The 15,000-nt window shown below is 45.5% G+C and overlaps 1 protein-coding gene across 1 annotated transcript in view; it reads right to left on the reverse strand.

Annotated features, from left to right (window-relative positions):
- Nucleotides 1–6: 6 nt before the first annotated feature.
- The window catches only part of lrrc4ba (leucine rich repeat containing 4Ba), a 41,492-nt gene continuing 26,498 nt past the window's right edge, over nt 7–15,000 (reverse strand). The window contains exons 3-4 of the mRNA XM_027132560.2: nt 4,179–4,700; nt 7–2,797 (exon numbers count right to left, since the gene is read on the reverse strand). Coding sequence (XP_026988361.1) covers nt 863–2,797; nt 4,179–4,424 — 2,181 coding nt within the window. The 5' untranslated portion in view covers nt 4,425–4,700 and the 3' untranslated portion in view covers nt 7–862. The remainder of the gene's footprint in view (nt 2,798–4,178; nt 4,701–15,000) is intronic.

A 15,000-nucleotide genomic window follows, 5' to 3' on the forward strand; every position in this document is an offset into this window, starting at 1 on the left:
AGAAAGCGAGAATATGGCGGAGTCCATCGGAACAAATCCCCAGCCCTCGACACAGTGCTGGTCTGTCTAATCCGTCGACCCTGAATACTACAGAAAACCTCCAGGTCTAAACCGTAAACCTTTTCTTGTCGTTCCTCTGCGCTCCTACTGTACGGCGACGCTATAATACCTTGTGCAGGTTTATACATATTTAGAACACTTCTGTATGTTCGATATACATTTATAAAAATTTTGCTTTCAAATTTATGGAGTTCTCATTTACTGCATACTGTGTGTGGACTTTTTTTGTCCAGCGTCGTAGCCGGGACGACGCTCGCTGACGTGTCGGACAAGCTCTTCTTCTTTTATCTGACTTTTCAGTAAGATTAGCCTCTGTGGTTATTATGCTTTGTAATGCTGATGCACAAAGATTTAGCTTTGGCACAATTCCTTGCAAGTTTGGCACATAATTACTGACCATGTATTAAACTGATACGGTATAGAATGATGTGTGAGTGCATTTGCTCTGCTGATGGTTTCATCTACACGTTGAATGGAGTGAGTGTTGGTTCGGTAAGTGTTAATCGAAATGCTGCAGCATCTGTCTTTCTTTCTTCTTCCTCTCTCTCATACTCTCTCCTGTCTCTGCCATTGCAGTGTAGTGTTTCACAGCAATGTCTTTTTCTTGTGTAGGTAATATGTCATACAATGCTGGGTCTACCTCGCTCGTTACTCCTGAGAACAACAAACCCACGGGGGCTGAACAGCCAGTACACTTCATCTGTTTCTGTCTCCCTCATGCCATCTTTCTATTTTTCCCTCCCTTGTTTTATTTCTCTATCCCCTTTCTCTCACACACACTCGCTCTCACTCTCTCTCTGTCTTAGATCTGTGTCTCTTGGACATTCTCCTTGGAGCCACTCTTAAAGAGTAAAGGCTCGATTTGAGGGTTCTGCCCTTTACCCATTAAGCCTTTGAGTGATCCATGGATGCTAAGGGTAGGCAGAGGCATTGAGGAGGGAATGGAGCTCACAGAGACAGGCACCTGGGAGCAGGAGATTGGCATGGGCTGGGTCTGGGAACAAGGGTTGTTGTTGTTGTTGAGGCCCATTCCAGAGCTTCCAGAGAAACTCATCATGTTGTTGTTGAAGTGGTGGGGCTTGTAGTAGTGGTTAAGGTGGTCCGTCCGTGCCAGGTTGGGTAGATTGACGATCTCTGGATGATGCAGCCTCAGGCTCTGGCTTCCTCCACTAGACCCGGCCTGGGGCATGGTGGATCCACCAGAAATCCCGCTTCCAAGAACACTGGCGCTGGCTCCGAGTTCATCCTCTACATTGAGGATTTCAATGGCTCTCGTAGGTCCGTGGTGCTTGTGCAACTGGTGCTGCTTCCTCAGCTTGTAGAAGACCACCAGCATGACAGCTGCCATGAAGGTAATAGCCACAAAGCAGCCGATGATGATCTTGGTAGTCTTCATTACGTCATCCAGCCCGGTGGGGTAGCTCGGCTCAGAGACTGAAACAGTAAATGTCGGTTTGGTTGCTCGGGGAGAAGACGAGGATCCAAAAACTGATAGAGAAGAAGCTGTTGTAGAGATGCCATCATGCCAGAGACGTCCAGAAGGTGTAGGTCCAGGGATGTGGATAATAGTCTCATTGATCGAACGTAAGGCCGAATCCTCTTCTCCAGTAGATTCCACAGTTTCAACAGTCACGGTAGTAAAGTAAGTGTAATTGACACTGGTGTCTGCTGCAGTGACATTCAGGATGGCAGTCGCTGTGGTGTTGCCTGCCGAGTTGGTCACCATGCAGGTGTACTGACCAGTGTCACGCAAGGTAACATTTGTAAAATTCAGAGTTCCGTCATGCAGCACAGAGATCCGGACCCGATATGATCCATGCGTCATCAGGGTTCCATTGGGAGTAATCCAGTTTACAGACGTCATGGAGGTTCCTGTGCGGCACTTGAGTTCAGCAGCCATGCCTTCGGTCACGTTGAGGTCAGTCGGGGGATCGACAATAACTGGGGCATAGCATGTGAAGTGGCTTTGGTCCAGCTCTCCAATGTATTTGCCCTTCAGGTATGGTGGTGCATGGCACCGGGCACAGCAAGTTGTGTTGCTTGGTACGGTTTCTTTCAGCCACCAGCTAAGCCATAACACGTCACAATTGCACACCCAGGGATTGTGGTTGAGGTGCACTCTCTCCAGCTTCTGCAATGGCGTGAAGAGGTCATGAGGCAGTGAATGCAAAGAATTGTGGGATAGATTCAATTCTTCCAGACTCTTGAGGTCATCAAAGGCATTGCGTTCTATGACAGACATCTGGGAGTGCATAAGCCACAGTTTGCGCAAAGACTCCAGACCTTGGAATGATCCAGGCCGAATGATTTCCAGCCTGTTTCCAGAAAGCTCCAGTTCCTCCAGCCGGATCAGTGGTGTCAGGTTGGGGATGTCCTTCAGGCCACACATGCCCAGGTTCAGGTAGCGCAGATTAACAAGACCAACAAAGGCAGCGTCTGAAATGTAGTCCAGCTTTTTGAGCTCGCCCAGATCAAGACGGCGAAGGGAGGGCACGCGGTGGAAGGCATAGCCTGGCAGTGTCTCAATCGGGTTGTTTCGAAGCCAGAGCTCCCGAAGCTTGCTGAGATACTCGAACGCCTGTGATGGCACCAGTGTGAGACGGTTGTCAAACAGTTCCAAAGTGTTGAGGTTCGGGAGGCCATTGAATGCACCGACTTCAATCTGACGAATCTGGTTCTTGGAAAGCTGGAGGATCTCCAAGTGCCGTAAGTGCTTGAAGGTATCTGATCTTATCACCTGGGTAAGAGAAGGTCGAGTTTAGTCCTTTGCTTTCATGGACTGGTCAGTATGAGTCAGTATTTACTCTATAGTGTGAGCGTACATCGTAAATTGACATCATCAGCATATTAACTTTTAGAAATTTGATCTTACAATTTAAAGCATGCATTTTAAAAACCAGCCTCGCTGTTGATCTTTTTTTGGAGTGCAAAGGCTGCACTCAAAGATACAACCATAAAATACATTCTATGACTAATTATTTAGTAGAGAGAGACACTGTTTAAAAAGTTTCAAACCTCATTTTGTCTGTTCTGTAGTCGCAGGGTGCCGTGATCTCAAAAGCAAGAGCTCATAAAACATTTCTATGGTACAGCAGCTAGAAGTTAGCTCATCTGTTTGGTAGTACCACCTGATAAAGACTTCACAAACACCTCGCGGCAGCCTGCCGGTGGCACACGCAAGAGAAATTTATCACGGTCGAAAAAAAATATCTTTACTAAAACGGCAGGCAGAACCGAGGCATATCTCGTTAGATGTGGCTGAAATCCCTCTCGACACGTGATGAAGGGTGACTGCATTTCAAGCACCGGTGCAATTTCACACATTCGGGACTTAGAGAGTAGCGGCACATTAGCGACAGCCTAAGCAACTTCCCCTTTGGAAGAGAGGAAAAGGCTTCTCTTGGCTCATGGCCATCACCCTCTCTATATGAAGAACAAGAAAGGAGGGGAGCAAAAGCAAGAGTGTGAAACCCTGTGGGCTGGGGGGGGGGCGTTCAAGAGAACTGAGAAAACCTGTCAAATCTTTAATCTCTTGGTAACACAACGACAGGAGGAAAAAGAAGCCAAAAGAGAAAAAATATCTAGGATGCCCTCAGGTGCTGAAACATTTTTAGATTTTTTAATCATTTCAAGTGGAGCTCTGGGATACAACAAATCTAATTTGTTCCTATGCTAACAGGTAGGCGAATGATGAATGGTCTTATTATTGTTATTATTGTATTTTTCACAATTGTGAATGTTTTTTGTTTCCCCTTGCAGACCAAATCTCAAGGGAAACCTCTCGAAAGGTTCCAAGTGTTTCTTTCCTAAATCTCAGACCCCGGTGTTGCTACATCTGATTCGGCATGGAAACTCAAAAGGCTTCGAGGGTGCGTCTGAGCTGTTCGATGGTAATTATTTTTATTTGCTTTCTGTCTCAGCAGTCAAGTGAAAGATGCTTACACGGCCTTCTTCTTGCAGTTTAAGCAACGCTCAGGTTACTGGCTCTGGGTGCTGCAGTAATTAAAACTGCTAAAGCATTGACAGACAAGCAGCAAACACGTACGGTGATCGAGCGCACAAACACTGCAGCTCTGTAAGTAAGCGATCAGATCGATATTTATCAACAGAATGTTTACCTGTATCGAGTTCTCCTGTAAGTTGAGGTATCGCGTGTTGTTGGATATATTTTCCGGAACCTCGTCCAGGTTTCGTCTCGTACAGATCACTCGGCTCGCTTGATTGGAGCAGCTGCAAGGTGTCGGGCAGGTCGATGTGGCTCCTGCGATGTCTTGGCCCAGGAGGAGGAGCCAAAACTGTAGCTGGGCCAATAGGAAAAAGAAGGGGGAGGGGTTTGGAAGGCCAGTCACCGTGGTGATCCGCATGGCATCTGGGTCATGACCTTCCTGTATTACAAGTGTGAAGTGTCTGTATTAAAGGTATTCCAGAAGGTAAGTATCCGATTTTGGGATTCCTCCACCGAGCGTCGATTTCACTTTAGTTAAACATTGTTTTTCTTTCTTTTTTTGCCTCCTCGGATGAATTAATTTCCCTTCCGTCTCCTTTTCGTTTCACACACAGATGACTCGTGTAAACATATTGTATCTCCTCTGTCTTCGAAGGTCCTCGGTGGATTCCAGAAGCCTCTCTGAGAGGAATTACTGTAAAACAGGGGGAAAAAAGAGATGTCAGGACTTTGTAAGAAAGTCAAAACACAGCGATAAATCCTGTTTTAAATGCTCTCCTAATGACTATCGAGTGTGCAAAGTGTATTAAGAATAATTACACAGCAACCGTGCATGAATCTCCAGAGCAATAAAAAAAACACACACTCTCTCTCTCTTTGTTGAGGTACTGCAGTCTTTCTTTTTTAAAAGCAGTCCCCGGAGAAAATATGCCTCAGGATGGATCGTTTTATACTCCGTTATGATTTCCACACTCTTATTATCTTTACGAGTGGCCTTTAAATAAAAAAAAATGCTTTTCAGTCACAGGTCTTTACAGCTAATTTAAATTCCATGCTAGTTCTGGAAGTGAATTTCCTAAGAAAGAGTTTCTAAGAAAGAATCACTGTTACTGTGATGTGATACCACACCAGTGAAGAAAAGGGTCTTATTTATCATATACCAGGATCCAACCCAGATCTCTGTGGTAATCACGATCACTCGCGTACAGAGAATCAGACCCAAATGCAGGATCAAATATAGCACGTTACACACACGGGGAGAACATGCAAATTCCACACACACGAGGCGGAGGCGGGAATCGAACCCACAACCCTGGAGGTGTGAGGCGAATGTGCTAACCACTAAGCCACTGTGCCCCCCCTTCATAGCTAACTTTCTGCCTTCCATTCATGTCAGCTTTTCCTCATATACCCTAATGTTTTGCCCTATATATATATATATATATATATATATATATATATATATATATATATATATATATATATATATATCAACCCTTTAGTGTCTGTCTTTGTCAGTCATTGTTTTGTGTTTGCACCGTACAGTTGGATGTGTTTCTATTTGTCCCATGTTCAGTGTAAGTCTATTTGTACTTTATTTATGTTAATTATGTGCTATATTTGGGGACACGGTGTGTTAGTGGTTAGCACGTTCGCCTCACACCTCCAGGGTCGGGGGTTCGATTCCCGCCTCGTGTGTGTGGAGTTTGCATGTTCTCCCCGTGCCTCGGGGGTTTCCTCCGGGTACTCCGGTTTCCTCCCCCGGTCCAAAGACATGCATGGTAGGTTGATTGGCATCTCTGGAAAATTGTCCGTAGTGTGTGTGTGTGAGTGTGTGTGTGTGTTTGTGTGTGAGTGAATGAGAGTGTGTGTGCCCTGTGATGGGTTGGCACTCCGTCCAGGGTGTATCCTGCCTCGATGCCCAATGACGCCTGAGATAGGCACAGGCTCCCCGTGACCCGAGAAGTCCGGATAAGCGGTAGAAGATGAATGAATGAATGAATGAATGAAGTTAGCTATGAAGAAATGCCTGCCAGCACCCTCTGTTGGTCTGGCAGGGAACTGTCCCAGAAGCTCCTAACACATGCCTACAATTATTAAATGTTTTATTTAGTTACTTACTGTTTCTAGTTTCTTTAATCAGCTACTTTTTTATTTATTTATTTTTTTAATTTGTAATGCAACTTTTCTGGGTTTTCTGTGGAATACTACACGATGTGGTGAAATCACAAGCACAGGATCCTTCTTATCAAAGGAAAAGAGCTTTGGCATGTAGTGATGATGCATCTCAGTTGAGAAAAATGGCGAGCTCCTAGTGTAAATCACTACTGCAATCTGAAACGCTTAGAAATAAAATGTTGGCGCCCCACGTCAAAAGGAATCACAGTAATATGTATCACAAAATCGCTTAATCCCGGTGGAGGGTCTGATTATAGCAGCTGTGTCAGTCGTCAATGTTACAGCTTTACCTCCAGAGACTCGTTCCACACAGGTTTGAGAAACATCTCCTTACAGAAGGAACCCGAGGAATAACGACATGTTTTGAATCCACTTAGGTGGAGAGTCTGCTGTAGATGGTGTACATGTCTGAACGAGCTGTTACTATAGAAAAGATTTGACTTACAGCCGAACCAATCGACACCTCCTGGACGTTCAGATCGGAGAATTCATATATAAAAGCAATACGGCTGCTAATCCCAACGCTAAATGCGCTGCGAAGCTGCGAGATGGCACATTCGGTTTACTTTGATTGATGTCTCGTTCAGCAGCGACCCCAGAGCCGGAGAGAAGCGACCCCCACAGCGGGGTTATTTTGACCTTGATGACCTTATATAAGAGCATCTGGTGAAACATAGGCCGTTATTAATGGCGACTGTCCACATAATGGACATGACACACAAACCCATTTGACATGGGGAGGCGTCAGAGCCCGGCGGAAAAATGAGGGATAGGGAGCGAGGGATTACGAAACTGATAGATGACTGCACAGCTGCAGGGAGAGGAAGAAATGATCAACGTTAATGGATGAGCGCTGAAAAAGAGAGAGGACAGAAGGTGTGTGTGTGTGTGTGTGTGTGTGTGTGTGTGTGTGTGTGTGAGAGAGAGAGAGAGAGAGAGAGAGAGAGAGAGAGAGAGAAGAAGAGAAGAAGAAAAAAGACATATGGAAAGTGAAAGGACATGAGAGATAGAAGGAGAGACAGAGGCATTAATATTAATAATCTCTCCCAGTGAAAGAGAGGAGAAGAGCTCGAGAGAAGGAGATGAATATGAAACGGGGAGATGGAGGGAGGGCAAGCACAACACAGAGGCGCATATAAAGCAGAGGGAGAGAGGGAGAAAGGGAACGATGCGGAAGAAAGACAATACAGGGGGGATGAATATAAAGCAGGCGAGAGATGGATGGAGAAAAGAAGAGAAGAGAAGAGAAGAGAAGAGAAGAGATGAGAAGAGGAGAGGAGAAGAGAGGAGAGATGAGAAGAGGAGAGGAGAGGAGAGGAGAGGAGAAAAGAGAAGAGAAGAGAAGAGAAGAGAAGAGAAGAGAAGAGAAGAGAAGAGAAGAGAAGAGAAGAGGAGAGGAGAGGAGAGAAGAGAAGAGAAGAGAAGAGAAGAGAAGAGGAGAGAAGAGAAGAGAAGAGAAGAGAAGAGAAGAGAAGAGAAGAGAAGAGGAGAGAGGAGAAGAGAAGAGGAGAGAAGAGAAGAGGAGAGAAGAGAAGAGATGAGAAGAGGAGAGGAGAGGAGAGGAGGAGAGGAGAGAAGAGAAGAGAAGAGGAGAGAAGAAGAGAGAAGAGAAGAGATGAGATGAGAAGAGGAGAGGAGAGAAGAGAAGTAGTAGAGGGTTTGAAGGCTGCATTAGAGACAAATAACCCTGGTTACATTGATCAATAAGGCGCACATGGTGTGTAATGGCTTTACGGTGCACACACACACACACACACACACACACACACACACACACACACACACACACACACACACACACACACACACACACACACACTCCAGACTTTCCATGCTACTGTATGTTAGCCCAGTTTTCAGTAATAATGCAGTAGCCCAGTAGTTCTGAACCCCACGCGGCAGCATGTCGGCTTCGGCTCACAAAAAAAGAGCAGATAATGGCCATAAAACCGTTTATTAAAACATCATGCTCTGAATTAGCGACACCTTCATTTTATTTACCCGCGCCGTGTCATCTTCATGCATGACTGACACGAGACACAATTAGCTGTGAGTGTGAAGCGCCACGTTAAGTGAGTTTGATGGGAGATGACATCTGCTGCCGTTGCCGCTGAGTCAGACGAATCTGAATCAGAATCAGATCACCAAACAGAATCTGAATCAGATGGAGACCAAAGCTTTATACAGATACCTGTTGTGTTACTGTGACATTTACACCTTATATAGAAATGCCTCGTAAGTGTAAGCTGTCTGGGTCTCAAGTCCAGTTAGTGTCCTTACAAAGATTAAAGGGGCCATTTGTTGTTTTTTACACAACAAGTGTTCCACACAATGCCAAATGGCTCCACCCCCAGTTGGGTCACGTCATACTACAGCACCCTCTGCTGTTTACATGGAATCGGTTACAGACCTGGGGACACCACATTGACACAAAAACAGACCTGGAGACAGCTTTAGGCCAAAAAACAGACATTGAGACACCTTTAGGACACAAAACAGACCTGGGGACACCACATTGACACAAAAACAGACCTGGAGACAGCTTTAGGCCAGAAAACAGACATTGAGACACCTTTAGGACACAAAACAGACCTGGGGACACCACATTGACACAAAAACAGACCTGGGGAAACCACAAGGACACACAACAGACCTGGTTATACCACAACTACACAAAAACAGACCTGGGGACAGCTTTAGGACACAAAAACAGACTGGGCAGCTTTAGGACACAAAAACAGACCTCGGAGCTCATAAAGACACATGAACATACCTGGGGACACCCCAAGGACACATGAACAGACCTGGGGACAGCTTTAAGACACAAAAACAGACCGAGCAGCTTTAAGACACAAAAACAGACCTGGGGACACCAAAAGGACACAAAATGGACCTGCGTACACATAAGGACATGAAGACAGACCTGGGGACACCTTTAGAACACAAAAACAGACCTGGGGACACAACAAGGACAAAATAAATGGACCCGTGGACACATAAGAACACAAAAACAGACCTGGAGACACATTTAGGACACAAAAACAGACTTGGAGACACATAAGGACACAGAAACAGACCTGGGGACACATAACGACACAAAAACATTGCCATACATGGTGTCAGGGAATTTAAATGCATATATTATAAATGGGCGGGGCTACAAATTTTAACATAATGTGTTTACTCGTCGTATTCTGTCCCTCCATGGCTGGGTCCTTACACTCATCTAATCCTTAACCTCCTTCCTTCTCTTGTTTGCTCTCTCTCTCTCTCTCTCTCTCTCTCTCTCTCTCTCTCTCTCTCTCTCTCTCTCTCTCTCTCTCTCTCTCTCTCCCCCTCTCTCTCTCTCTCTCTCTCTCTCTCCGTGTGTATTCCTCAGGGTCTGGTTAGTGTGTAAATACTGCATTGCCCTCTGCGTGTGATAAAGGATTAACCTGCTGCTCTGACACACATTAACCCTTTAGCCTGGCCTCTGCATCATCTCTCTCTCTCTCTCTCTCTCTCTCTCTCTCCATCACCTCGCCCTCCCTCTGCCCTGCTTCTCTCTCTCTCTCTCTCTCTCTCTCTCTCTCTCTCTCTCTCTCTCTCTCTTTCCTGCTCTCCTCTCTGTCAATTCAGACCTAAGCAATGAGAGTTACCATGGTTACCTTTTCACCAAACTCTCCCTTTCTCTCTCACTCCAGCTGTATCCATCCCATTCTTCCATCCCCCTCTCCTTCTCCATCTTCCTCTCATTAACACACACACACACACACACACACACACACACACACACACACACACACACACATTTCAGACGTCTCAGAAAGTAGGCTGTGTGATGCGTCATGACCACAAGGGCCGGACTAGAGCTCGACACACAAACACTCACCCACACACACTATTCATGTACGAATCCTTCACATTTCATTCTACGATCTGAGAAAACATTTGTTTCGTGACACATGATGCTAAACACGGCTAGTAAAATGGCTGTAAAGCACAAAGCTCTGAATCCTCGTCACATGAACTAAACGCACAGCGACTAGCAGACAGCCTCGGATGAAAAGGGCCTTTTTATTTTTGCTTCATCTCAGTGTTCAGCCTTTATTTATGTCACTCTACAAGAAGTCTTTAAACTAAAATGCCCTAAAGGCAAAGCCACTAAAAGAAGAATGCTTGATCAGCATTAAGGACATAAAAAAGCAAACCTGCTGAAGGAGAAAACTTCAGCATACAGTAGATCTGTCATGGAAACCATGTGGTTTGAGCTGTCTGTCCCTGATAGATCAGGTGTATTCAGACACACGCCTCCTTCCAAGAGAAAAGGCACACAGACCACGCCTCCTACCAGAGGACAGGCACACAGACCACGCCTCCTACCAGAGGACAGGCACACAGACCACGCCTCCTTCCAAGAGAAAAGGCACACAGACCACGCCTCCTTCCAGGAGAAAAGACACACAGACCACGCCTCCTACCAGAGGACATGCACACAGACCACACCTCTTACCAGAGGACAGGCACATAGACCACGCCTCCTACCAAAGGACAGGCACACAGACCACACCTCCTACCAGAGGACAGGCACACAGACCACGCCTCCTACAAGAGGACAGGCACACAGACCACACCTCCTACCAGAGGACAGGCACACAGACCACGCCTCCTACAAGAGGACAGGCACACATACCATGCCTCCTTCCAGAAGAGAGGCACACAGACCACGCCTCCTTCCAGAAAAGAAACACACAGTACACGCCTCCTTCCAAGAGAAAAGGCACACAGACCACACCTCCTACCAGAAGAAAGACACACAGACCACACCTCCTACCAGAAGAAAGACACACAGACCACACCTCCTACCAGAAGAAAGACACACAGACCACACCTCCTACCAGAAAACAGGAACACAGGCCATGCCTCCTACCAGAGGAGAGGCACACAGAACACGCCCCCTTCCAGAAGAGAGACACGCAGACCACGCCTCCTACCAGAGGAGAGGCACACAGGCCACGCCTCCTTCGAGAAGCCAGGGACACAAACTACGCCTCCTTCGAGATTATAAATACCACAAAAGCCCCAATATACATTTATTTAGAGCAATTAACATTAGGACTTCTATATAAATATTTATAATACAAAAAATACTTTTAAACTTTTATTACATTAAAACCAGTAGATAAAAAAAAATCAGTAATAATTAACCTTTAAACTGTTCTATTAATATCTATAAGAATTAATAACATTTTAACATTAAAATCTAAAAATGAGCCTGATTTCATTTAAACAAAAGTCCTATGTTAAAGAATATGTGTGTAAATATCTAAGCGTACTTCAGAGCCACGACGGCCCTGAAAGCAGCGCTGTTAAAGAGCACAACTCAGCGGATCAGACAGAACAAACACTCGGTGGATAAAAATACTTCCTGTGATTCTCTTCTTAAATCTAAAAGTGTCTGGTTTCCAAAAATACCTGTATGATTTTACACTCACATAAATATCTCATTTCAGCAAATCCCACTTGTACAAAGCTTCTTTTTTACAGCACAGAGTGTGATGGAGCTCAGATACGACAGCGTAGGTATTACACCGGTATCTTTTTATTACGTATCGTCGCTCTGAGTGCCGCTTCCATACCACACGTCGGCCCTTTAGACTACGGGATGTGATCTTTAGAGATGTTTTACGCAGAAATCGAAGCAAAAATCAGGTGAGAATATTCAAGAAAAGCCCTGTGTGTATACAGCTGTGAAAAATACATCGATTTATTAATTACCCCTCAGGTCACCCCTGTTAGACAGAGTACACTGGGAGCAGGAGGCTGATGAGATCCGAGGGGTTTCATGTTGTTATGATGTAGGGTACTAAAGATATGGACAGGAGATAGTGGCTAGGGAACTTAAACTTAGGAGCATGTGGTAGCCTAGTGGTTAAGGTGTTGGGCTACCGATCGGAAGGTTGTGAGTTCGATCCCAGGTCCACCAAGCTGCCACTGTTGGGCATCTGAGCAAGGCCCTTAACTCCTGAATGCTCATTTGTATAAAAAAAAAAATGAGATAATGTAAGTCGCTCTGGATGACGGCTGCTGTAAATGAGTAGGGTGTAAAGGTAGGTTAGGCTTAGGGGTAGGTTATAGGGGTTAGGAGCTATGTGTAGGGTGGTTGAAGTTAGGGTTTAGGTGTAAGTAATGAGAATTACAATATTTTAAGATTCATGATAGGGTAGGGAGGGGAACAGTGGCTTAGTGGTTAGCACGTTCGCCTCACACCTCCAGGGTTGGGGTTCGATTCCCACCTCCGCCTTGTGTGTGTGGAGTTTGCATGTTCTCCTCGTGCCTCGGGGGTTTCCTCCGGGTACTCCGGTTTCCTCCCCCGGTCCAAAGACATGCATGGTAGGTTGATTGGCATCTCTGGAAAATTGTCCGTAGTGTGTGAGTGTGTGTGAGTGACTGAGAGTGTGTGTGTGTGCCCTGTGATGGGTTGGCACTTCGTCCAGGGTGTATCCTGCCTCGATGCCCGATGACGCCTGAGATAGGCACAGGCTCCCCGTGACCCGAGAGGTTCGGATAAGCGGTAGAAGATGAATGAAAGGGTATAAGGGTAGACTAAGGGAAGATTAAGGTTAGTGTAGGGGTTTAGGGTTTAGGGTTTAGGGAGTATGGACTTCTGCACATGACCAGGTATCTTCAGTAACCTGTTGATGAGCATGCAGCAGTGTTCGATCTGCAATGGAATATTTTTCAGAAGTGAGCACTAAATGTAGCATTTAAATGTATAAATTATCAAGCAGCTTTGTGCATGATCATAATCTGGGCATTTCATTGTGTTCAAGTTGCACTGCTCAATATTTCCCTGCATTATTTTGCCCCCGTGAGAGCACTTATAAAATATTCAGGGGACAGAGATACGTAAAAGCAAGTCGAGATGGTGAACGTTTGTACGTGCAGACTCGAGAGAAGTCAAATAGGAGCCACAGGAGAACAATAAAAGGTTAAAGGGGTTAAAGGTTACGGGTCGTATTACATATATCTAAGTCACTATTAGAAAAGTCAGTGGAAAAGTGACCAGGTTTTTACGCCATAGATTTGCTGCGATGTATAAACCGATCACTAATTACTTCACTTTGATTAGCGTCTACATTTGATATCCTTAATTAGCCCGGAAAGATCTAACGAGAGCCTCTTATCTGGTCTAGCTGGGCGTTCCTGCACCTTGGGAGAAATTGCCAACCTTAAGTGTGCATCAGCGCCAGGCTGAGACCTCGCAGGCATTTAAAACAGCCGAGGCCGAGCCAGGAGCAACGGACTCGCAGTGGGAGCTTTTATGGTGGTGAATGAGGGCATTGTGCGACGTCATGACACTCAGCCATTTAATTAACGCAGAGAGACGCACAGAGCGCTGAAACACTGCCTCTTTCTTCAGCAGCCTCTTTGTGCCACGAGAAACAGGAAGTCGCTGTTCCTCCGAGTGTGGGGCTGAGCTGCTAAGGAAATTACAGATCGGGGTAGTCAGTCTTCTTACGTCTTAATGTTGGACACTAAGCATGAAAATGATAAATAAATAATGTTTTTTGTAGCACATCTGCTGAAAGAAGAAAATCAAATCGTCCGTGAGCTAGAAATGTGTCATTTCATACTCTCACCTGCTAGCACACTCTCCTTTCTTTACCAATTAGACCTTAAAACAAGTAGAAATGATAAGCCACACCTCCTTTACTGCAAGTAACAAAGGCCACACCTCCTTTACTGCAAGTAACAGTAACAAAGGCCACACCTCCTTTACTGCAAGTAACAGTAACAAAGGCCACACCTCCTTTACTGCAAGTAACAGTAACAAAGGCCACACCTCCTTTACTGCAAGTAACAGTAACAAAGGCCACACCTCCTTTACTGCAAGTAACAGTAACAAAGGCCACACCTCCTTTACTGCAAGTAACAGTAACAAAGGCCACACCTCCTTAATAGTGAGTAACAGTAACAAAGGCCACACCTCCTTTACTGCAAGTAACAGTAACAAAGGCCACACCTCCTTAATAGTGAGTAACAGTAACAAAGGCCACACCTCCTTTACTGCAAGTAACAGTAACAAAGGCCACACCTCCTTAATAGTGAGTAACAGTAACAAAGGCCACACCTCCTTAATAGTGAGTAACAGTAACAAAGGCCACACCTCCTTAATAGTGAGTAACAGGCACAGAGGCCACACCTCCTTTACTGCAAGTAACAGGCACAGAGGCCACACCTCCTTTACTGCAAGTAACAGTAACAAAGGCCACACCTCCTTTACTGCAAGTAACAGGCACAAAGGCCACACCTCCTTTATAGTGAGTAACAGGCACAGAGGCCACACCTCCTTTATAGTGAGTAACAGGTACAGAGGCCACACCTCCTTTATAGTGATTAACAGTAACAAAGGCCACACCTCCTTTACTGCAAGTAACAGTAACAAAGGCCACACCTCCTTAATAGTGAGTAACAGGCACAAAGGCCACACCTCCTTAATAGTGAGTAACAGTAACAAAGGCCACACCTCCTTAATAGTGAGTAACAGGCACAAAGGCCACACCTCCTTAATAGTGAGTAACAGTAACAAAGGCCACACCTCCTTAATAGTGAGTAACAGTAACAAAGGCCACACCTCCTTAATAGTGAGTAACAGGCACAAAGGCCACACCTCCTTAATAGTGAGTAACAGGCACAGAGGCCACACCTCCTTAATAGTGAGTAACAGGCACAGAGGCCACACCTTCTTAATAGTGAGTAACAGTAACAAAGGCCACACCTCCTTAATAGTGAGTAACAGACACAAAGGCCACACCTCCTTAATAGTGAGTAAC

The sequence above is a fragment of the Tachysurus fulvidraco genome, chromosome 15 (genome assembly GCF_022655615.1).
Source record: "Tachysurus fulvidraco isolate hzauxx_2018 chromosome 15, HZAU_PFXX_2.0, whole genome shotgun sequence".
NCBI classification, from domain to species: Eukaryota; Metazoa; Chordata; class Actinopteri; order Siluriformes; family Bagridae; genus Tachysurus; species Tachysurus fulvidraco.